The sequence below is a fragment of the Sminthopsis crassicaudata genome, chromosome 5 (genome assembly GCF_048593235.1).
Source record: "Sminthopsis crassicaudata isolate SCR6 chromosome 5, ASM4859323v1, whole genome shotgun sequence".
Classification (NCBI taxonomy): Eukaryota; Metazoa; Chordata; class Mammalia; order Dasyuromorphia; family Dasyuridae; genus Sminthopsis; species Sminthopsis crassicaudata.
The window spans coordinates 240,168,418-240,194,996 of record NC_133621.1 but is presented as its reverse complement, the minus strand read 5'-3'; the positions used below and the strand labels follow the sequence as shown (position 1 = coordinate 240,194,996).

The 26,579-nt window shown below is 33.0% G+C and overlaps 1 protein-coding gene across 6 annotated transcripts in view; it reads right to left on the bottom strand.

Annotated features, from left to right (window-relative positions):
* The window catches only part of TMTC1 (transmembrane O-mannosyltransferase targeting cadherins 1), a 318,149-nt gene that overhangs the window by 62,249 nt on the left and 229,321 nt on the right, over positions 1–26,579 (bottom strand). For 5 of the 6 annotated variants that reach the window (XM_074270645.1, XM_074270646.1, XM_074270644.1 and 2 more), the window contains one exon: positions 8,298–8,441. The exons of the other annotated variant lie outside the window; for it this stretch is intronic. In XM_074270645.1, the coding sequence (XP_074126746.1) occupies positions 8,298–8,441 (144 nt within the window). The remainder of the gene's footprint in view (positions 1–8,297; positions 8,442–26,579) is intronic. 6 annotated transcript variants of the gene reach the window in all.

Genomic DNA, 26,579 nt, shown 5'->3' with positions numbered 1-26,579 from the left:
TGATCCAGCAGTGCTACTACTGGGCTTATATCCCAAAGAAATACTAAAGAAGGGAAAGGGCCAAAATGTTTGTGGCAGCCCTTTTTGTAGTCGCTAGAAACTGGAAAATGAATGGAAGCCTATCAATTGGAGAATGGCTTAGTAAATTGTAGTATATGAATGTTATGGAATATTATTATTCTGTAAGAAATGACCAGCAGGATGAATATAGAGAGGCTTGGAGAGACTTACATGAACTGATGCTGAGTGAAATGAGCAGAACCAGGAGATCATTATACACTTCAACAACAATACTGTATGAGGATATACTCTGATGGAAGTGGATATCTTCAACAAAGAGAAGATCTAATTCACTTCCAAATGATCAATGATGGACAAAATCAGCTATACCCAAAGAAGGAAAACTGGGAAATGAGTGTAAACTGTCTGCATTTTTGTTTTTCTTCCCAGGTTATTTTTGCCTTCTGAATCCAATTCTTCCTGTGCAACAAGAAATTAGGTTCTGCACACACATATATTGTATCTAGGATATACTATAACATATCTAACATGTATAAGACTCCCTGCCATCTAGGGGAAGGGGTGGAGGGAAGGAGGGGAAAATTTGGAACAGAAGTGAGTGCAAGGGATAATGTTGTAAAAAATTACCTATGCATATGTACTATCAAAAAAAAAGTTATAATTATAAAATTAATAAATTTTTAAAAAGAAAAATATATATTTAAAGTATATGAATTACATATAACAATATATTTAAAGTATATGAATTACATGTAACGTTTCTTATCTATACACATACAAAATGTATGAATTATAATGTTACTCTGATTCAATTAAGCATGCATTTTTTTAATTAAAGTTTTTTATTTTCAAAACATATGCATGGATAATTTTCAACATTCACCCTTGCAAAATCTTGTGTTCCAAGTTTTTTCCCTCCCTTTCCTCACCCCCTCTCCTAGATGACAATTAATTCAATATATGTGAAACATGGAATTTTTCTATGCATATTTTCACAATAATCTGCTGCACAAGATATATCAAAAAGTAAGAAAATGAGAAAGAAAACAAAATGCAAGCAAACAACAACCAAAAAGTGAAAATACTACATTGTGGTCCATATTTAGTTCCCACACTCCTCTCTCTGGGTGTAGATGGCTTTTTTTAATCATAAGATCATTGGAACTGGCCTGAATCATCTCACTGTTCAGAAAAGCCATGTCCGTCAAAATTGATCATTGTGTAATCTTCTTGTTGCCATGTACGATAATCTACTGGTTTTTTTCACTTCACTTAGTATCAGTGTCTTTCCTGACCTTTCTGAAATCATCCTGCTGATCATTTATTATAGAGGAATATAACTCCAACTGATAGACATCCACTCAGTTTCCAGTTTTGCCACTACAAAAAATGCCATAAACATTTTTGAACATATGGTTCTCTTTCCCTTCTTTATAATCTTTTTGGGATATAAGCTCAATAGAAATACTGTTGGATCAAAGAATATGCACAGTTTGGTATTCCTTTGCGCATAGTTCCAAATTGTTCTCCAGAATGGTTGAATCAGTTTACAGCTCCACCAACAATGTAGTAGTATCCCACTTTCCCCACATTCCCTCTTAGCCAATCTGAGAGGTGTGTAGTGGTATCTCAGAGTTGTCTTAATTTGCATTTCTCTGATCAATAATGATTTAGAGCACCTTTTCATATGACTAGAAATAGTTTCAATTTCTTCACCTAAAAATTGTCTGTTCATATCCTTTGACCATTTATCAATTGGAGAATGACTTGAATTCTTATAAATTTGAGTTAATTCTCTCTATATTTTAGAAATGAGGCCTTTATCAGAACCCTTGAATGTAAACATTTTCCCCAGTTTATTGCTTCGCTTCTAATCTTGTCTCCATTGGTTTTGTTTGTACAAAAACTTTTTAACTTAATCAAAATTATCTATTTTGTATTGAGTGATGTACTCCAGTTCTTCTTTGGCCACAAAGTCCTACTTTCTTCACAAATTTGAGAGGTAAACTATCCTTTGTTCTTATAATTTGCTTATAATATCACTCTTTATGTCTAAATCAGGAACCCATTTCGACCTTATGTTGGTACACGGTTGAATAGCTTTCAAATCTCTTCCTTGGCTAAAATAGATACTAGAAAAAATCTGTATAATGAGAAATATGTCTCTCTACCATTTTTGCAATTATAGAAGCATTCTTTATTTATTGGGTATGACTGCGTACCTGATAAAATGATCAACCATCCCTAGGACATGACTTATGTCCTTGTTCTTTCCTTTTTGACATAAAAAGTCACTGTAGAAAAGTTTGAAAGATTTGCGAGGCTTGTATTCTCCAAATAAGCAGCATGAGTTATTAACACTTTTCTTTTGAACACATTGGGTATAATCTCATATTTATTAGCTATATCTGCCAGCATTCTGGTATACATTCTGGTATACAGCTTGGGCTGTGTGTGTGTTATGCTTGCTTGGACATGATAGATATACTTATACTGAAGTGATAGTCTTCGAATATGTCCAGCATATCATTTAGGCATTTAGTCACTGAATAAATCTGTTAAGTTATGCTTTGCATTTTTTCCTATAGGTATTGATTTGATTTTGATATTTGTATTCTCAGCTTAGCCCAGTGATCATATTAAATGCTTAATAAATTCTTATTGATCAAATGAATGGCTGAGTGTGCAAAGATCCAAACAAGAGAAAATGAGTAACTGCAAGTCTTGTGTAAGACAAACAAAATTCATGTTATAATACCTTTTTTTGTTGTTGTTGTTATATACATGGGTATGGTTCAAGGGAAAGCTACTTCCTATTTTTGGATTAATCATTTATTTTCTGTTTCCATTTCTAATAACCTATAAGTGTTCTATAATCAAAGAACTTTTAGAATTCTAGAAATAAATTGGGAAGGACAACTGAGATAATCTATTGGAGTTATGGAACTGGATTCAAATCTTATCTCTGCTACTTTCTGTGCTTGTAATTGTCATTTAATCTATTGGAGCTTAGTTTTCTCATCAAAAAGGATTATATTAGAGGATTTCATTTTTCTCAATTAGGAATTAATCAAATCCACAGTTTGCTTTTTGCCATCACACAGAAAAAGCTTGACTTAATCAATCTAAATAATGTAATTTAATCAATTATACAATTTTATATACTTTATACAGATTATACATATATACACCTATGTATATATATACACACCTACAGACATATAAACAGATCTGTATAGTTTCAACCCAGTTGATTAGCCACACATAATATTTCCAATTTAGAAATTGCTTAAAAGAATGCTATAAATCCCTTCTGAAAAACAATCAGATCATTTGATATTGAAAGAAAAGATATTGTCATTTCCAAACACAATGAGTATTTCATTTGCCTAAGATAACCTAGAAACTCTCATTTGTAAAGAATAAGTTTCTATTGTCAAAATCTGTGGCTTTACAGGGAGGTACTTTATCCTCATTCATGCAATGACAGGAATATTTTCTCCATATGTTAGTTAAGTAAAAACATTTGCATCACTCTTTTTTTATGGTTCTATTTAAATGATATGAGATATTCACACCACATTTTTTCTTTCAACAAATAATTAATAACTTGTTAGTCTGTCAGTTTAGAAAAACTTTTAGACTTCTTGTCTATGATTTCATGACACATTTTAATAAACTGAAAACAGATGCTCTCTTGAGGGGGGAAGATTTGGGAACTTGGAATAATGGAACAAATGCCAATTTCAGAAACAAAATGATTAAGTGAGTCTTATGGAGACAGACAAATGTAGGCATGAATTTGGATTGCTGTGTAACTTTTTTTTAATTGCTATTTCACAAAGTTTCCAAAAACCAATAGGAAGGAAATAGCAAAGCACTCTTGTATCTTTGCTACAGAGGGTCATGAAAAATAGACTTCACTGAAATGACTAAACAACAACTAAAATCATGGACAATCATTAAGACTTCTTAAAGAAGGTAGGATTATTTGGTACTGACTAAGAAATAGTCAATCACTGGAATAGATTAGGACAAAGGACAGGACAAAATAGTTAAAGACTATAATAATCTAGTGTTTGACAAACCCAAAGATCCCAGCTTTTGGAATAAGAACTCACTATCTGACAAAGAGTGCTGAGAAAATTGGAAATCAGTATGGTAGAAACTAAGCATTAACCCAATACCTAATGGTGTTAGGTATTATGATCTGGACATAAAGACTGATATTATAAACAAATTAGAAGAACATGGGATTGTTTCTCTCTTAGATCTGTGGAGAAGGAAGGAATTTGTGACCAAAGAACTGGAGTTCATTATTGAACACCAAATAGACAATTTTGATATTAAGTTAAAAAGTGTTGTACAAACAAAATTAATGGAGACAAGATTTAGAAGAGAAGCAATAAATTGGGAAAACATTTTTACAAGGATAAAGGCCTCATTTCTAAAATATGTAGAGAATTTACTCAAATTTTTTAAGAATTCAAGCCATTCTCCAGTTTAAAAATGTTCAAAGGATATGAACAGGCAATTTTCAGATAAAGAAATTAAAACCATTTCTAGTCATATGAAACGGTTCTCTAAATCACTACTGATCAGAGAAATGCAAATTAAAACAACTCTGAGGTACCACTACACAACTCTCAGACTGACTAAGACAACAGGAAAAGTTGATGATGAATGTTGTGGGAAATCTGCGAAAGTAATACATTGCTGGTGAAGTTGTGAACTGATCCAACCATTGTGGAGAGCAATTTGGCACTGTGCCCAAAGGATTATCAAACTGTAGTGTTTTTACTGGGCTTATATCACAAAGAGATCTTAAAGGAGGGAAAGGGACCTACATGTGCAAAAATGTTTGTGGCAACCCTTTTTGTAGTGGTAGAAACTGGAAATTGAATGGATGTCCATCAATTGGAGAATGGCTGAATAAACTGTGGCATATGTTATGGAATATTATTGTTCTGTAAGAAATGACCAGCAGGATGAGTTCAGAGAAGCCTGGAAAGACTTACATGAACTGATGCTAAGTGAAATGAGCAGAACCAGGAGTTGTTCACAGCAACAACAAGACTATACAATGATCAACTCTGATGGATGTGGCTTTCTTAAACAATGAGATGATTCAAACCGGTTTCTATTGTTCAGTAAAGAAGAGAATAAGCTACCCCTAGAGAGAGAACTATGGGAAATGAGTGTGGACCACAATATAGCATTTCCATTCTTTCTATTATTGTTTGCTTGCATTTTTGTTTTCCTTCTCAGGTTTTTTCTTTCTTTCAAGATGTGGTTTTCCTTATGAAGCAAGATAACTGTATAAATATGTATACTTATATTGGATTTAACATATACTTTAACATATTTAACATGTATTGGACTATCTACCATCTGGGGAGGGGATGAGGGAAAGGAGGGGAAAAATTGAAACAGAAGGTTGTGCAAGGGTCAGTGTTGAAAAATTACTTATACATTTGTTTTATGAATAAAAAGCTATAATAATATAAAAAAAAGAAAAAAGAGGCCATTGGATTGAATTACCTTTAAAATCTCTTTCAGATTTATGACTACAATTCTCTTATGTTAATTGAAATGTTTTATCATTCAATATTTTCCTGAATTATTTCCAATGCCAATTTCACATTACCTAAAAGATACAGAAGTTTGAAAGACTGAAAAAATTTAAAGGGGTCAGATTTTACCTACAGTGGCAAAATACTGAAGGCTAAGAGGGTGGGGTTATTTGCATCACAGGGGAGACTACTGGCAATTCTTTCAATTGAAAACACAGCCTGAACTATTTAACCATTCTCGCTTGGAAATGTTTATAAAAGAGAAAACATGATGACTTTTTTTTCCTCAAAGAGAATGTAAACAAAGCCACAAGTTCATGAAAGTACAACTGTCACCCACAGTGCTTCCTGTACAAATCTGTCTTCTGGCCTTGGTAATAATATTTATTGCATTTATAATGGAAAAGTACAAGGCTTGTGAAAAGTTATTTCCCTTACACACCAAAAGATTTCACAATATATTTTATTTCAAAACAACTAACTCATGTTCAGATGAGGAGCTGAGATGATTTTAACAAAAAATGTCAATAATATAATGCTTTTTAAATTTTTTCTTTCTAATGAACTTTTAAGATTCAAAAAGATAAGAAACAATCTCAACACTATTTCACAAATAAAATATGCTTTGCTTTGCGCAGTAAAGCTAATTCTAAAACGTGTAGCATATATATATATGAAAATTTGAAGCCAATATTTGGGGATAAAGACAAGATGGCAAAGTAGAAGCAACAACCCAGCCAAACTCAATATTTCTCTCCAAATAATATTTAAACAATGCCTCAAATCAAATTCTGGAGTAGCAAGGCAAATAAAAGGTCTGAGTGAGAAATATTTCAACTTAAGACAATATAGGAGGATAGCAGAAGGGGTCTATAATACTATAATGCTATAGTGGTGAGTCTGAATGGCAGCCATGACAGCAACAGTAAGAGTTTCAGAAAGTTTCAGCACAGACTGAGACTCAGGAGGTGAGGGGAGTGTCAGAAAACTGATCCAAAAGCAATTACAGGGGGCTCCTTTGCTGACACTGGGTGCAGCTGGTATCAACTGAAAACCTTACTGCCAACATATAATTCCAAGTCACAATTCCAGAGTAAGAGGAATATTTGTGATCAATGAAAAAGGACCCTGTTCACAGTTCTAAAGAAGAAAATCACTTGTAGCTGCAGGAGAGCTTTCAGCAGATTTGGTCAGTTAAAGGCCAAGGAGAGCAGAAGTACTTGTGACTTTAAAAAGCAAAGACCCTTCCTGGTAAAGACCAAAGTGTACACCACAATAACGGCCATATCTCTTCTCAATTAACACCATCTTGGAAGCACCAAAAGTTTGCAGACCCCCAGAAAAATTTATGAGTACAGAAATCTAGAAAAGTTTGGGGCAGTGCCTCCACATACTTATGTGAACGGAGCCCAACTTTATTTTTTTTAACTTTATTTTTTTAACTTTATTTTTATTTTTATTTTTTATTAACTTTATAATTATAACATTTTTGACAGTGCATATGCATAGGTAATTTTTTACAACATTATCCCTTGTACTCCCTTCTGTTCTGAATCAGAGCCCAACTTTAATATAAAGTTCAAAGCCAAGAAATAGACTGGAAAAATGAGGCATGAAAAAAAAAAGGCAATAAAAGGTCTTTGTTCCTTACCTATATTTCTCCTTCTCCCAAAATAAGTATGTTCTTTAATGACATCCTTTCTATTTCCTTCTTTCCATACTTGCTTGATTTAATCCCCCTTTTCACTAACATAGTGATATAAACAGCTCCATCATCATCAGTTGTTAATCAGAAAGATGGATGAATATTAAGACTTGACTACCTGCCTGTTTTTGGAAATGTTTTCATGATGTGTATTAGAAAAGGTATAAGGTTTTCTATTGAAAACTTGAACACTTTAACCATTTAGCTCTAAGAATATCTATATGCTTTAACTAAAATAGTGATAAACAAAGAACTAGACTTAAAGTGGATGCCAATCTACTGGAGAGTGGCTAAACAAACTGTACTATAAGAAAATGCATGGATATTATTCTTTAATAATTGGAAGAGACATTAAAAATTTGTATGAACTGAGAGTAGAGGGCAGAACTAAGAGAACAATGAAATGAATATTAAAATGAAATCAAAGTCTATGTAATTTTAGTACCAAATTCCATCCCAGAAAACAAGCAACATAACATGTATCACATCTCCCAGAAAAATGTAAAGGATTAGCATAGACAAAATATCACAGCCACAGTCAGATGGGGACATAATAGCACAATGAATACATCAGTTATTATGCTTATTTTTTTCTTTGTTATAAGATATAGTTTAATTTGGGTTCTTTGGGGTGTGGAGAGAGAATGGTATGTCCAGAAATAATTATAATGTAGGGAGCAGCTAGGTGGCCCAGTGTATCCACTTGAATTCAGAAGGACCCGAGTTTAAAACTGGTCTTAGATACTTAACACTTCCTAGCTGTGTGACCTTGGGCAAGTCACTTAACCCCAGCCTCAGGGGGAAAAAAAAGAAAAAGAAAAAAAAAATAATTATAATGTAAACCTTAAAATTATTAATAAAATACATGTATTTTATACTCATACACATATACGTATGCATATGCATATATACATATATATGAAATATTATAGTTCCAAAATAAAAAGAATTATTATACTTATATTGTCACTTAATTTCTGGTAGAATATTTAACTTACTTTAATAGGTTTCCAAGATTGAAAAGAGCCCGGTTATGCTGTGGATTTAGCTGTAGAGCCCTTTGATAATATTCCTTTGCTTCTGTCCTGTCTTTGGTCAGCGTTCCAAGGTTGTTCAGGGCACTTGCATGATGGGGATACAACCTGAGAAAGTAGAAATTTCACACCATGATGTTCAAAATGCTTTTTAGTCAGAAAAGTATACTTCTTCCCTTCCCATATTCCCCTCCTAAAATCATACATGAAAATAATCTTCTTCCTTTCAGTAAAGCTATTTCATAAATTTCCTATAAAGATTGGGCTGAAATCTTTGAGATTATTTAATTATATTCCTTAATTTCAAGGGTGAAGAAACTGAAGTCTGGGGTGGTAAATGATTTGCTAAGGGCCATATAGCTAATTAGTAATAAGCTAAGAACTCATTTCTCCAGACTATTTTTAAAGATTTAATCTGCATTATTTGTTTTTAAATTTTCCCAATTGAAACTGTGAAATGGGAATGGGAAAACAATTTTTAAAAATTCTGAATTCCAGATTCTCTCCCCTTCCTGACAAATTAAATAATTTGATATACATTGGTTGTTGGTTGTTCTTCATTCCTAAAGAGGACCAAAAGGACATCATCTTGTTGGAGTCAAACTACAGTGTGTCTGCTGACTAAGATCAGAGCTACGAGCTTAGAAGGTTTTTCCATAAATTGGGCAAAAATAGGTTACATGAATATTTGGAATAGAGATATCTTTAAATCTGCATATCCCTGAACAGACAATTCTCAGATGATGAAATTGAAATTGTATCCACTCATATGAAAGAGTGTTCCAAATCACTACTGATCAGAGAAATGCAAATTAAGACAACTCTGAGATACCACTTACACAACGGTCAGATTGGCTAAGATGACAGGAACAAATAATGATGAATGAGGGAGGGGATGTGGGAAAACTGGGACATTGATACATTGTTGGTGGAGTTGTAAAAGAATCCAACCATTCTGGAGAGCAATTTGGAACTATGCCTAAAAAGTTATCAAACTGTGCATATCCTTTGATCCAGCATTGCTACTATTGGGCTTATATCCCAAAGAAATACTAAAGAGGGGAAAGGAAAGTATGTGCCAAAATGTTTGTGGCAGCTCTTTTCATAGTGGCTAGAAACTGGAAGATGAATGGATGTCCATCAATTGGAGAATGGTTGGGTAAATTATGGTATATGAAGGATATGGAATATTATTGATCTGTAAGAAATGACCAGCAGGACGAGAGGCTTGCAGAGACTTGCATGAACTGATGCTGAGTGAAATGAACAGAACCAGAAGATCGCTGTACACTTCAACAACAATGCTGTATGAAGATGTATTCTGATGGAAGTGGATATCTTGAGCATAAAGAAGATCCAACTCACTTCCAGCTGATCAATGATGGACAGAAACAACTACACTCAGAGAAGGAACACTGGGAAGTGAATGTAAATTGTTAGCACTACTATCTATTTACCCAGGTTACTTATACCTTTGGAATTTAATACTTAACGTGCAACAAGAAAATTGGATTTACACACATATATCGTATCTAGGTTATACTGTAACACATGTAAAATGTATGGGATTGCCTGTCATCTAGGGGAGGGAGTACAGGGATGGAGGGGAAAATTTGAAAAAATGAATACAAGGGATAATGTAATTTTAAAAAAATTACTCATGCATATATACTGTCAAAAAATTTAATAATTATAATTTTTTTTAAAAATAATAAATAAATAAATCTGCATATCCCATATTTCTTTTGAGTTGTGAAATTCTTTTTCCCTCATAGAGCACAGTGCTTTCTTTGATATGGGCAAGTCATGCTATATGGTCCTTTGCCAGTATCTCACATGTCACACAATAAATTCCAAAGTTCTTCTGAGAGACCTTAAGAGTGTTCTTGTATCACTTCTTCTGACTATCATGTGAACAACTATATGTTCTCAATAAAATAGATTTTTTGTCAAACATGTATTTGGCATTTGAAAACATAACAAGCCTATCAGAGTTGCATTCTATCAGAATTTGAATGCTTGCTAGTTGCGCTTAAAAAATAACCTCAATGTCTAGTACCTTATCTTGCAAGGTGATCTTAAAAATCTTCCTAAGACAATTTAAATGACCCAATTCAGTTTTCTAGTATGACACTAGCATACTATCCAGGTTTCATGGACATATATAAGGAGATCAATACAAAAGCTCTGAGGCACTTCAGTTTTTGTAGGCAATCTAATACCTCTTTTCTCCCATACTTTTCTTTAGTCTTTCCCAATACTGGACTAGCTCTGACAATATGTGTGTCAATCTCATCATTTGTACATACATCTTTGGCAAGCATACTGCTAAGGTAAGTAAACTTATCAATAGGATTCAAAATTTTTCCATTACATTACATTTCTCTGTAACTGATCATTCTATGGATAATGCAGTGCTGGCGATGTAGAACCTGTGTTTTCTTGAATTTAATTATAAGCAAAATTAGCACAAGATGTAGAGAAATGATTCTTACTTACATCTCAGCTTCAGAGTCTTCATTGAATGTACAATAAATCATCTATCAGTAGCTTTTTCAAGTAAAATAGTTTATTATCAGTGTGGTAGCTGAACTTGATGCCATTTTCATTTTCATTAAAGACTTCTGACAGCATTGCTGAAAACATCATACTAATAAGGATGAAAGCAAACACATAGCCTTGCTTCTCTTCACTGGTGACTAGGAAAGTTCAAGAGCATTGTCCATGATTTAGAACCCAGGCAAACATGCTGTCATAAAACTTAAGAACCATACTGATGAATTTCTCTAGATAACCTAAGTTCTGACATAATTTTCCACAAGTCCTCTTGATTCAAAGTAAAATCAATAAATATTGTATACAGATCTCTATTCTGCTTCTGGAATTTCTCCTAGAGTTGTTGAGTAGTAAACACCATACCAAATGTTTTTATCAACTAATTTTTAAATCAATTCTCTAGGATTCTCTAAAATACATCATATATTCGATGAGTGGTAGTTTTGTTTCCTCATTGCCTAGTCTCATTCAATTTATTTCTTTTTCTTCTCTTATTGCTATAGCTATTATAACTAATATAATATTGAATAATAGTGTTGATAATGATCATCTTTGCTTCAACCCTGATTTTATTGGGAAGACTTCTAACTTATGTCCATTACAAATAAAATTTGCTGATAATTTTAAATAAATGCTACTTATCATTGTTAAAGTAAGCTCCATTTGCTCCTATGGTCTCTAGTATGTTTTTTCTTTTAACATGAATAGGTTCTTTTTTTGCAAAAAGCAAAAGCTTGTTTTGTATCTACTGAAATTATAGATTTTTGTCAATTTTGTTATTGATATGGTTTCAATATCAATTGATATTGAAAAATTATCCATGCATATGTTTTGAAAATAAAAAGCTTTAATAATTTTTTAAAAATTTTTGCATTAATATTCATTTTTTTAAATTAGCCTATAGTTTTCTTTCTGTTTTTGCTCTGCCTGATTTTGATACAAGCATCATATATATGTTGTAAAAATAATTTGATGTAAGACTCTTTCACCAACATGTTCAAATAGCTTATATAGTATTGTAATAAATTTTTCTTTAAATGTTTTGTAGAATTGACTTGTTAATCTTTCTGACCCTTGAGAATTTTTTTTTCTTATGGAGTTAGCAATTTACATTTTTGTAAATATCTGTTCATTTTACTTAGATTATTAGTTTTATTGACATGTAATTTGGCAAAATAGTTCCCAATAATTGTTATAATTTTAATCTTCATTAGTCACAGTCATCTTTTTCAGTTTTTTTTTAAAATTAACCAATGACTTATCTGTTTTTTCCAAAAAAAAAATTATTTACTAGTACAATGATTTTTTTTGTTTTCAATTTTATTCATCTCATTTGATCAAGGTTTCCATTTTGGTTTTTAATTAGGGGGTTTTTATTTATTGTTTTCATTGTTTTTTTTTTTTCCAATTGAATGTCCAATTCATTGATCTCATCTTTATTTTATTGGCTGAAAGCATTTTATAAAAATTTCCCTAAGTACTGTGTTAGCAGCATCCCATAAATTTTGGTGTGTTATCTGACTTCTCAGGGAGATGAAAACCCCAAAAAGGAGTTGATCACGCCCTTCCTGACTTCTCAGAAAAAGGAGGTGAAAACACCATAAAAGGAAGTGATCACATCCTCCCTGATGTCTCAAGAAGGGAAATGAAAACACCAAAAGAAATGAGGAATCAAACCAGATTACCGGTTTCTGAAGAGTCTCACTTTAAACAGGTACACATAAATCCATCAACATGGGAGATGTTACACAAGCACATAGCAATATAACACAGGCTAGTAGTGATGTAACAAATAACATGAATTAACATGAGGAATTATACATATCCATAAGCCCTAGAATTAGTCCAAAACCAATCTATTGTCCATTACTTCATGTGTCAGGAAATCCCATGATTCCTGCAAGTTTTGAAGTCCTGCAATAGTCTTATCATGTCTCAGAGAACCATTGGATTCCTAATGGTTTTGAAGTTCTATAACAGTCTCATTATCAGCCATGCTCTTTCAGTGTCAGATATTTCTTAGGTCTTCTCCTTTGTTTCAAGGTTTTCTCTTTTTATCTCTCTCTCTGATGGACAAGGCAAATATGGCTCATTGGCACCCATTTGATTTTTTTTATCCATCTGTAGAGATCCACCTATCTAGTCCCTTCTATTTACCACTTTCTGGATCTCTCCTCATCACCTGGCAATTATATTGGAGCTGCTTGCACTGGGCACTGCCCTTCTGTCAGGTTAAAAAAAAATCTGTATTCTTCCCAATTGTAATCCCTTTCTCTCATCTGCTTGCTTCTCTGCTGACCAATCATATTAGGGTATTGAACTTCTAAAGACTCTCTGGGTGTAAATTTGGCTGCCATCATGCCCCACCTATTTTGTGTTTGAGGTCTTGGAGCTGGGCCCCACCTCTCATTTCCCTGAGTCAATCTACATTCTGAGGCCCAGTGGAAGCCCTTATTTCATTTTGGACATAGGGTTTTGGGTCTTGTTCTCCCATCCTATTTTCTCATTCTATCTTTATGCCTACATTTAGCTTTCAGATGCTCCACTTTACCACATTGAAAGAATTGACGAGTCTCTCTGGAAGTCCGTTGTCAGGAGAGACCCTGTCTTCCTATGTTTTGCATCATAGCCTGGGTATAAAAGGCATTTATTCCCACATTGTGGCACAGCATCTTATGATCTCCTCCTTAAAGGAGCATCCTTGTGTAGTTCCAGTATAATTCTTCTACAAACATTTTCTCTAGCAAGTTGTTTGATCATTATTCCTGTTGCTGAATTTTCACCAATAGTTTATACGACAGCTGTATGCAGATGTCCCATGAAACCAGCAAAGGGTTCATTTGAACCTTGCTCTATTTTCGTGAAGGCTTCCCCTCTATCTTGTTTTCCTGGGAGGGTGCCCCATATTTTGATAGCAGCAGCAGCAATTTGCTCATATGCTATCAAAGTGTAATTAATCTGTGATGAAGCGTCTGCATACTGACCTTTACCTGCTAGTTGGTCAAAGGTGATTTGTATATTAACTTCAGTTTTCACTGGGCTTGTATTCTACAGAGTTCACTATGCTCAGAAAGTCACAACAAGTTTTGTCCTTGCTATAGATTTCCAATCAATAGGGGTTAAAATTTCATAAGCCAAATTCTCTAGTACCATTTTAACATAAGATGATGTAAACCCATAAAAAGTACAAGTCTTTTTCAAATCCTTGATTTTTTTTCAGATTAAAAGGAGTGTGTCTTCTTTGTTGACCTGAAGAGTCAAACTCTTGAATAACAAGATATGCTTCTATTAAATCAGATATATCCTGTCCTTTTTTAGCTTTAACTAGTGCCGTTTGTAATCGTGATATAGGCTGCTTCATAGGTGGTGCTGCCACCTCCCCCTCCTCCTTCTTCCTCTAACCATGAAGGGTTAATTGAGGGGAGTAGGTCAGGGAATGGGGAGTACCCTAATGGCTCCTGCTGTGAAGCACCACACTCCTTAATTTCATCAGAACTGTACTTAGCTCCATTCTTATCTAATTCTTCATGATTTTCACCTAGTTTGTCAATATCCTCCCCCTGCTGCACTTTCTTCTTTTTCCTTATTCTATAACTTATGTAATTTCCTAAAGCCAATTGTATTAAGTTATATGTATAGAATGTTTCTTTAGGAATTGAATCAGGACCATTATCATTGTAATATTTATTTAGTTGCTCTCCTACTTCCACTTGTCTGGATCTAATTCTTCTTCCTTAGAGAACCAAGGAATAAGTACTGTAATTTTTCTAAAAGTCCAATGATCTGTTCCCAAGTTACAATTAAACCTTATTTTTTTATCAGTCTAACCATGCTTTCTACTTATTCATTTTCCTTGAGGTGGAAAAGGCTCCTTTCTAAACATTTGTCCCATTTCAGCTGAAATACTAGTTTGGCCCTTAACTAAGTTTACTTCTTGTCTATTTTTGTACTTAGCCTAATTTCTGGGTCACAGAGACTTTTTCACTGAACTCAGGATCGTGTCAGTCTGCACTTAAATCCTTAGTCCCACATTCAGACGCCAAAATATAGTGTTCAGGTTGGTTTTCTGGAGGTCTATGGACCAGCATTGGTTTTAGCAGATTAATCGCCACAAGAATAGCCAGATGTTAAAGTCCAAATTCTTTACTGTCTCTTTGCCTGGAGCCCCGGGCTAGCTTGGTCTCAGCAGAGGAAATACAGAAGGACAGGACAGCCACCACAGTGGTGTGAGATGGAGTGAATCTGGCTGAGTTTGTCCCAGCTTATATGCTCTATTATAATTACATTATCATAGGTGTGAATCTTGCAGAATAGAAGTCACTCTTATAGAACTATAAGTACTAAGTTCATGTACTGAACTAAAGAATTATTATTATTAATCATGCTAAACTAGATAATCATTGTTTTATCAATTCCAGTGAGTTAGCACCTTGTAAGAATCCTTGTTTCAAGTAGAGTTCTAGCCTATAACAATTAGGTTTATATTTTTTGATCCACTCATTCTTTAGGATTAGATTACCTATTTTCCAATTAATTTTAATGTATCTTTCTACTGTCCTTTATGGAGTCTAATTTTCATGGCATTATCACTTGAAAATGATGTTTTTAATATTTCTGCTTTTCTGCATTTGATTGTGAGGTTTTTATGCCCTAAAATATGGCCAATTTTCAGCAGGTACCAATATATTGTTTAGAAAAAGTATATTCTTTTCTATTCCCATTCTCCTTTCTCTAGAGATCTATCATATCTACTTTTTCTAAAATTCTACTCATCTCTTTAGCTTCTTTCTTGTGTTTTTTTTAGTTAAATTCATCTAGTTCTGAGAGAGAATTATTGTCTATTCCCTCCATAAAGCATTTAAATTCTCCTTTAAAAAACTGCATGTTATACCATTTGGGCATATATTTTGTGTTAATATTACTTATCTGTGATATATTTTAGCAAGATGTAGTTTTGAGCACTATCCCACCCATTTTCCCTTCCATAAGTCTATTCACCTTACCTTCTCTCCCTCTTCCCCTCCTTCCCAATAAGATAAGATAGATTTGTCTCCTTCTGTCTCTCTCTGTCTATCTTTGCTTCTCTTTTCTTCTGTCTCTTCAAAAATGTTTTACATCTAACCACCACTTCCCTTACCTTATATCTCTCTTTTCTCCTATTACCCAATAAAGTAAGATAGATTTCTACACCCAACTGAGATGAGTAAAGTTCAAGCATTGCCTGCCTCCCCCTTTCATGATCCCCATTTCTGCAATAGTTCCTTCATGCATTTTTGATGTGAAATACTTTTCCCCATTCTACTTTTCCCTCCACCCTTCTCCCAGTACATCCCTCTCTCACCCCTAAATTTTGGGTTTTTTAAAATATCATCCTAACAAAGTCAACTTATACCCAAACCTTCTGTCTATATATACTCCATTTAGCTATCTGCTTAAATAAATAAATTTACTCACTCTTTGTGATAATCTTTTGTATAGGTACCATTTAATGGGAAAGGATCACACTTTCAGATACAAGTTACACCCTTTAATGCAATTGATCAAAGAAGAAGCTTGAATCTCTACAAAAAAATTAATCTAGCAATATTTAGAAAACAAATAGATATAATTCTGATCTAGTACTCCAGTCTCATAGCCCTTGTCCTACTCTACTCAGGGGAGGAATCAAAGTCTCCCTTGAAGAAGGCAGGATAACATCCTAGAAATACTTATTCACAATTCCCTGAAATCTACATTTAAATATGTGGAAACTATATTATTTTCTTGGGCAACATATCTTATATATATTTGACTAGCCCTTCCATCAGTGGAGATGATAACCCCTTTATTTTCTTATTGGTTGGGTTCTGTTAAGTTACTATGGATAAAAAAAAATCCTTAACCTGGTGAATCTGGATGAACATATATTTAAGGTGTTCTTGGATAGCAAGACTACACACCCTCTTCAGGTCTTGCCTTCAGTCTGTATTGTCTTCAGAAAAAGAAGGAAAATGTGGGATGGCAGAGGGGGTTATATTACAATATGATAAAGCTTTAGAATAGAATTCAAGTGGAAGTACAATACAAAACTGACTTTTAAAATTTTGATGCTAAAATGAACATATTTGGTATGAGAGAATAGATTATATGATGATGTAAAGAATAGAGATATACAATGAGAATCAAGAAGACTTGAATTCAATTCCCCTCTCTGACATACTGCCCATGCAAGACTAGACAGACACCACTTAACTTCTCAGTGCTTTAGCCAATCATTTTAAAACTACAAATTAGAAAACATCTGTTAATCTGCACTGAAAGACATAATTTCTTTCCCAAGAGATTTTTGTTTTATACCTTGCCACTACCTTACTCATGACTATATCATTAGTGTAAGAAACTCTCCAAACAAACAATTTATTAATAAAGATTTGTTAAGCATTTTTTTATGTGCCAGGCTATGCTAAGTGTTGTTATAACAACAACAATCACTTCCCTGTGATAAAAAAAAAATAAAACAACACAAGAAAACTAATTCTGGCCCTCAAGGATCTTATGTTGGCAATATTTGCAATAACAGAGAAATAAATCAGAATATACAAGATAACTATTGAGTAGATAAAAAGACAGTATAAGAGGGAAAGGAATCAATAAGAGGACCAGTAGAACAAACTATTCTGTAACAACAAAACATTGTGAAGATAAATATTTTTGAAAGAATCTTGGGACAGGTAGGTGGTGCAGTGGATAGAGCACCAGCCTTGAATTCAGGAAGACCCGAGTTCAAATCTGATCTCAGACACTTAACACTTCCTAACTGTGTGACCCTGGGCAAGTCACTTAACCGCAGCCTCAGGGGGAAAAAAAGAATCTTGATCAGAATGTTAATACTGATCAATACAATGATCAATCATGACTGAATAGAAATGATGATGAAAACAAGAAAACAAGAAATATGCAGTGTGATCTAGTTTTGGGGAATATGTTTTATTGTTATGAATATTTGTCATATTTTGGAAGAAGGGGAAGAAAAAAATTTTGTTAATTGAAAAAAATGTAAAGTTTTAAAAAGTAGGATGCACTACATCTCAAACTATACTAAAATGACTTTGTTGTGGTTAAAAAAGAGAGATTGGTCAGTGAAATATGAGGTAAACATCATATAGAAGAGAATAAATTAATTCCAATTTTTTTCCAGAATATTTGGACTACTTCAAAATTCCATCAACAATGCATCAATGTATCTGGTTTCCTAAAGTCCCTTCAGTATTATCATTTTCCGGTATTTATATCAATTTTTAGAATTTGATGAGTATGATTTAGAATCACAAAGAAGTATCATTTTTTCTATGTCTCCTTTCTCTAAAAACTGTCTTTTCATATTCTTATATTCATTTATCACCTGGGAACTGGCTCTTATTGTAAATTTGATTCAACTTCCTATATATCTTAGTAATGAAACTTTTAAAAGAGAAATTTGCTGCAAATATATTTTCCCCATTTAGGTGGTTTTTCTTTTCATTTCAACATTGATTTCATTTGTGCAAAAACTTTCATCATGTTATCAAAATTGTAATTGTTTCCCTTTAATCCTCTCTAACCTTTGTTTGACATCAAGCTCTTCGAAAAAATCTAATATGTATTTTTTGACTTATTCCTCTAATCTGTTTTAAGACGTCATTCTTCTTATGTTCACATTGTGTAGCCTTTTGGAACTTGTCTTGGTATTAGTATATGGTGAAAAAATCTGGTCTAGCCTTAATTTCTGTCAAACTGCATTCTAGCAGTTTTTATCAAATTGTGAATTCTTACACCAATAATTTTGAGTTTTGAATATATAAAAAATTAGCCTACCTGATTCATTTGCTTAATATACATCTCTCTTTCATTTGAAACATAATCTGTTTCATTAATTTTTAAACAAGTGCCAAGAAATTTTTTAGTATAATTTGTTTAATATAATAATGCTTATCCTAATTTTCCAACTTTTTAATTTTTCTCCTTAAGATTCTTGATCTTTTGTTTCTCTAGATAAATAAGATCATTTTTCTGGTTCCATAAAATAACACTTTTGTAGTTTAATTGTTATGGAACAAGATGAAAATTAATTTAGTATTGTCATGTTCATTTTATTGCCTCAGCTAATAAACAAAAGCAATTACTATTTTACCAATTATTTGGGTCTGTCTAAATTTCTGTGAATAATGTTTTTAGTTAGTCATATAGTTGCTGTATGAGTCCCTGGTAGATAGATTTCCAAATATTTTTATCTTCTGTATTTTTAAATGGAATTGTTCTTTTTAAATCTTCCTGCTGGGTTTTGCTGGTAAGATCAGTCAGACAACACTTATCAAATATATACTATGTGCCAGGCATCATGTTAAAAATTGGGGATACAGAGAGAGGCAAAAAACAGCCCCTGCCCTCTAGGAACTTTCATTCTAGCAGATGTGAAAGGGTATGGAGATAAAAGACATCATGCAACCAACTGTGAACAAAAAAAGGCATATACAAGATAAGCTGGAGATTTACAACAGGGCAAGATACTATCATTAAAGATGGTTGAGGAAGGTTTCTTGGAGAAGGACAGACATTAGCTGAGATGTGAAGGAAGCAAGGGATGCTCAGTCAGAATGAGGAGCCAGAGAGTGCCAAGCATAAGGCAAATAAAAATACCAGATGATTCATTTTGTAACCTGCCACTTTGCTTAAGTTGTTTATAATCTTTTTAATTAAATTTTTAGCAGACACTCAAGAGTTCTCTAGGCAAACCATCATATTATCTGCAGAGAAAGTAACAATTTTGTTTTCTCTTTGACTATGTTTATTCCCTTGGATTCTTTTTCTCATCTGTTACAGTATTTCTAATAGAATACTAAATAATAATGATAACACACTTCCTTGCATTACCCTTAAATTTATTATAAAGACTTCTAGTTCATCTCCATTACCCATAATGCAAGCACCAAATTTAACAAGATATAACATTATTTTAAGATCCATTTATTCTTGTATGCTTGTTCGTTTTATTTTTAACAAAAATAGGAACTGTATTTTGTGGGGAAAAAAAACTTTTTCAGCTCTACTGAGTTGGAAAACTTTGTTCTTTCTACTAATATAGTTTATTATTTATAATTTTCTGAATATTGAAACAGCTCTCCATATTTGATATAAATCCACCCAATCATGGTGTATGATATTTTTGACATGTTGCTGTAGGTTTTCACTAATATTTTCCTTTAAAATTCTGTGATGATAATCACTAAGGATATTGGTCTAGTATAGATTTTATCTTTTTAAATATTACAGCTTTGGATAGCAAGCCTATATTTCTATTAAGATGTAAATAGCATGTGTCTTATCAGAATTTTTAAAATTTCAATTAAATTCTCTCATAAAATCACCTATTCCTTTCAGTTATTGTTATCATCTGCAAATTCAATGAGCAAACCATTTAGGATTTAATTCGAATCCTTAATAAAAATGTTAAACTGGAGTTGGCCAAACATGGATTCCCAGGATCCTATATTAGAACTCTTCTGTTACATTGTCATTGAATTATAAACAAATAGTTTTTGAGTCCATTCATTCAACTTACTCTGAATTTAACAAGGAATGGATTAACACATGCATGTGTTAGTCATTAGAAACATGCAACAGAAATACTTTACATCAATGACACTGATTATTAACATCAAACAAGACAAAAATACAGATTGATATGTACACTAAAGATGTCATCATCTTAGACAACGCATAGGTCAGAGTCCAAATTGAAAAGATAATAAGGAATTCCATGTGTTTCCACATATAGATAAAATTCTATTTATTATTACGTTAAACTCTAAAATATCTCAGTGTCTCCCAGATGAGATACATAATCAGTTAAAAGAGGTCGCCTTACTTCACAATAAAGAAATGAAGTGCTTGGGAAAAATGCCTTTTATCTAGATTATCACAAGAAGTTAGGGGAATATTATTTATCAACGTATTTTGAATAGACATTAGAAATGGACAATCAGCTGAAGTCATAATTCACCAAGAAATATAGAGAAGACTTAATTTGGTTTTTTAATGCTTGCTGAATTCTGGAAATTTTACATATAATATTACATAATTGTACAATGTTTTAATGACACAAAATAGTAAAGCCAAGCTTTACCCTTTTTTCTTGAAATAACTCTCCAATAGAGACTTACATCAACTGATGCTGAGTGAAATGAGCAGAACCAGAAGATCACTATACACTTCAACAACAATACTGTATGAGGATGTATTCTGAGGGAAGTGGAAATCTTCAACATAAAGAAGATCCAACTCACTTCCACTTGATCAATGATGGACAGAAATAAATACACCCAGAGAAGGAACACTGGGAAGTGAATGTAAATTGTTAGCACTAATGTCTGTCTGCCAGGTTACATGTATCTTCGGAATCTAATGCTTATTGTGCAACAAGAAAATGGTATTTACACACATGTATTGTATCTAGGTTATATTGTAACACATGTAAAATGTATGGGATTGCCTGTCATCGGGGGGAGGGAGTAGAGGGGGGGGATAATTTGGAAAAATGAATACAAGGGATAATATTATTAAAAATATATATAATAAAAAATTTAAAAAAAAAAAGGAAATAACTCTCCAATGCTAAATGGGCTATTTCCTAAGCAAGTAGAAAGAAAATTTACTTCTCAAGAGGTGAAGAAGTGAAGACATCCTTATCTGATGTCTCTCTTTTCAAACTATCAAATACCTGAACTCAAAAACTGCTGATTATGTCCAGGACTTACCTATTTAAAACCTCTAAGAGAACTGTTTTAATACCAGTCAATCACATTCACCATTTTTATTCAGAGAGAGGTGTTTATATTTCATGAGGGATTACTGGGTATTATCAGCTTGGTACCATATGAATAATTTCTTATTTATGACTACATCATTGATTATATTATCTGATCTGTGGATAGTAGGGGGATTAAACTCTTTTTTTAACTGTATAAGTCTTTTAAAAGAAGGATTTATGTTTCTTAATTCCCCTAAAACTGCAAGTATATGTTTGATACCTGTCCCCTACCTTCCAACAAATTAAATTTAATTTGGGGACAAGAGAAACTAATAGGATTTTACTAAATAGATTTGCCAGACCCATAAGAAAGTTTAGTTATGTGTTTAAAGAGGAAATTTGTGTTAGGCTATCAGGAAAAAGAAAGCTAACTGGACCAGATATGTCAATACAGTTGACTGCTCTAACAAATACAGCATGTCTATCTTTCTGTAACCATAATTACTGCTTGTGGCACATTCTAAATGGACTTCTCCTTGCCAAAAAATATTTTCTATAAGAAGCAGTCCAAAAATGATTTATTTCTTTTAACAATGGTTAGATTTTATTATCAACTTAAGCCTAATCCAAAAGTCTTTTTTGTGAAATAAAATCTGTCAACAGTATTTAAAAAAAAAAATCTTAACAGAGTGCTTTATGTGAAAGCAGAAAGGGAACTTCTCCATGATACTTAGACATAATATAATAGTTAGGATGTCCTGAAAAAAAGATTTTTAAAAAGAAAGGCTGAAATTTTTCTTACTTTCTAAGATTATGGAGCCCTTGAAATAAAGATCTGAAATGAAACTAATTCTAAAGAAAAGTCAGACAAAATTCAGTAAGAACTTTCACAATGGGATCAACCTGTTATTAAAATTTCAGAATATTATGCAGTATATAGTCTCCACATCTATGCCATGGTATACTTATGCCATTTTATATCCTCCTATAATTGCACTGCCTTTGAAACAGTCAGGCACTTCTGTAGCTAACTACAGAATTGTATTTATTTATTTATTTATTTGTATAAAAACTGGGTGGAAAAAACACTGTCACTGATACCATACATTGAAATAAATAGTAATGTATGGAAGAAAGGCAAGAAAATTTTGGCACTCTGAGGAAGAATATTGTTGATATAAGATACAGGGGTTTTTTGGGTGGCTAGGGTGGAGTTAGTAATAATGGCTTATAAAACAATATCCTCTGTGTATCTAATTAAGTAAAAATTACTCAATGCCCCACTTAATCAAAGACAAATACTGACATAATTATGAAAAAAATTGTATTTCATATAAATGGATTTTTCAACAAGCTGGTAAAGGGATTATTTTTACAAATTTTAAATATTTCCTTGTATCTACTCAGTTAGCATTCTAGTTAATTACATGGAATTCCACTACTTTCCTTCATCCATGATGGAATGAAATCTTACCTCCTTTCATTTCAAGTAAATATGGGTATCCTCTGATTGCTTCTAAGTAATAACAACTCAGAAATACAGATAGTGTGTTGAGGTAATCTTTTAATTGGTTGCTGAATACAGATCTTCATGGACATACTAAAGGAATGCACTTTTTTTTAAGGACTATTTTCTGAACTTACTAAAGATTCAGATGTGGGGGAATATGTCTATCTGGTTGCAAGCCAAGAGTTCACGGCCTCCCAAGCAAGCTTGTGCCCGAGAAGGGGCCATCATCTATTTGTAGTTCTTTATGTGAATTTCAAAGACAACTGCCAAGTACAAGAATAGAATAGTGGCTACCCAAGAAAATTATTATGGCAAGGAAAGTAGAGACAAACTATCCAAAATGGAAAGATTTGCTCAAAGAAAGAAAGAAAAAACACTAGAAATATATCTGCAACAATAAATATAAGTCTACAGGGGGAAAATGGAACTTTAAGAAAATAAGAGTATTTATAAGCAAAAGTCAGAACTAAGTAGCAACTCTTAACTATATGACCAAGAATCAAGAGAAAACTAGAAAAATAAGTTCATTGATCTTATTTGGTGGAATTACTTAGCAATATATTAGGATAAATTAGGTAATATAACCATACAAGTGTTAAGAAACAAATATAACAGATAAGTATAACAGATGCTCAATAAATATCAGGTCCAATTGATGAAGTTGTTTTTTTTTTAATTCTTTAAAACTGGCAATCTTTTTGTGATTATACTCTGACCACTTTTGTTCATATTTATGTAGAGGTTTTTCTGTAAAACTCCTTCTAGGCCTTTACTAGAATACAAGACAATTACTCATAAATAAGCTAGGAATTTGACTAGACTAGCAGAAAAAATAACCTTATGCAGTGGGCTTGATTTCTATGCTTTTTTTTTTCTTTACTCATACATCCATTTGGATGTATAAAATGTATAAAATTTGGATGAATAAAAGAAGAGTCATCTCTGGGATATCTATTAGTCTACTAGTTAATAGGCAAATACTCACTGCCTAATTTATAGTCTAGCATTGAAAGATTAAAATTAAAATCATCATAAATTATTAGTGTGAGATCTTCTTTAGTGGAATAAAGTCCCATTATTCAGAGACAGAGTAGCAACAACAACATCTAAGCCTAAAGGTATTAGTTAGCTGGAAGGATCCAGAAGCACAGAATATAAAAGCTGGAATGGATCTCAGTGGACATTTAGTCTTATCCTGCTCTTTATTCTAAAGACCTTAGTGCTGGAAGCTGAAAATCTCCAATTGGGGAGATGACAGGCTTTAGTACCTAAGTTTCTGGATGAACAGACTGGAGAGTGTAGTATAACAAAGCCCAGAGAGTCAAAGGATATGAACAGACAATGTTCAAATGAATAAATTGAAACTATTTGTAATCATATGAAAAGGTGCTTCAAATCACTATTGATCAGAGAAATGCAAATTAAGACAACTCTGAGATACTCCTACACATCTCTCGGATTGGCTAAGATGACAGGAAAAGATAATGATGAATGTTGGAGGGAATGTGGGAAAACAGGGTCACTGTTGGTGGAACTATGAACAGATCTAACCATTCTAAAGAACAATTTGGAAAACTATGTTCAAAAAATTATCAAACTATGCATATATCCTTTGATCACTCAGTGTTTCTTCTTTTTTTAAAATTCCTTTAAAAAAATTTTTAAATAATTTATTTATTTACAAAACATATGCATGGGTAATTTTTCCAACGCTGACCTTTGCAAAACCTTTTGTTCCAAATTTTCCTCACCTTCCTCCCCCCCCCCAAGCTGGCAAGTAGTCCAATAAATGTAACATATGTTGAAATACATGTTAAATCCAATATAGGTTTACATATTTATACAGTTATTTTGCTGCACAAGAAAAATTAGATCAAGAAAGAAGGAAAAGAAAACAAAATGTAAGCAAATAACAGAGTGAGTGAGAATGCTATGTTGTATTCCATACTTTTGTTCCCACGGTCCTCTCTCTGGGCATAGATGGCTCTTTTCACCACTAAACAAGTAGAACTGGTTTGAAACCTCTCATTGCTGAAGAGAGCTACATCCATCAAAATTGATCATGGTATAGACTTGTTGTTTTTGTGTATAATGATCTCCTGGTTCTGCTCATTTCATTTAGCATCGATTCATGTAGCCTCTTCAAGCCTTTCTGAAATCATCCTCCAGCAGTGTTTCTACTGGGCTTATATCCCAAAGAGATCTTAAAGGAGGGAAAGGGAACCACATGTGCAAAAATGTTTGTGGCAGCCCTTTTTGTAGTGAATAGAAACTGGAAACTGAATAGATGCCCATCAATTGGAGAATGGCTGAATAAACTATGGCATATGAATGTTATGGAATACTATTTTTCTGTAATAAATGACCAACAGGATGATTTCAGAACATAGTATCCTCACTCTCTCTGTTATTGTTTGCTTACATTTTGTCTTTCACAGTTTTTTTTCTTCTTTCTTGATCAGATTTTTCTTGTACAGCAAGATAACTAATAAATATGTATACATATATATAATTAACAATATTTAATTATTGGACTACCTGCCATCTAGAGCAGGGGATGGGAAGAAGGAGGGGAAAATTTGGCGCAGAAGGTATTGCAAGGATCAGTGTTGAAAAATTACCCATGCACATGTTTTGTAAATAAAAAGCTTTACCATATACCAAGATAAGATCAAAATGGGTCCATGATTTAGGCATAAAGAATGAGATCATAAATAGATTAGAGGAACAGAGAATAGTCTACCTCTCAGACCTGTGGAGGAGGAAGGAATTTATGACCAGAGGAGAATTAGAGATCATTATTGATCACAAAATAGAAGATTTTGATTACATCAAACTAAAAAGTTTCTATACAAACAATACTAATGCAAACAAGATTAGAAGGGAAGTAACAAATTGGGAAAATATTTTTAAAAGGAAAGGTTCTGACAAAGGTCTCATTTCCAAAATATATAGAGAACTGACCCTGATTTATAAGAAACCAAACCATTCTCCAATTGATAAATGGTCAAGGGATATGAATAGACAATTCTCAGATGATGAAATTGAAACTATTTCCACTCATATGAACGAGTGTTCCAAATCACTACTGATCAGAGAAATGCAAATTAAGACAACTCTGAGATACCACTATACATCTGTCAGATTGGCTAAGATGACAGGAACAAATAATGATGAATGTTGGAGGGGCTGTGGGAAAACTGGGACACTGATACATTGTTGGTGGAGTTGTGAAAGAATCCAGCCATTCTGGAGAGCAATTTGGAACTATGCCCAAAAAGTTGTCAAACTGTGCATACCCTTTGACCCAGCATTGCTGTTATTGGGATTATATCCCAAAGAAATACTAAAGAGTGGAAAGGGACCTGTATGTGCCAAAATGTTTGTGGCAGCTCTTTTTGTTGTAGCTAGAAAC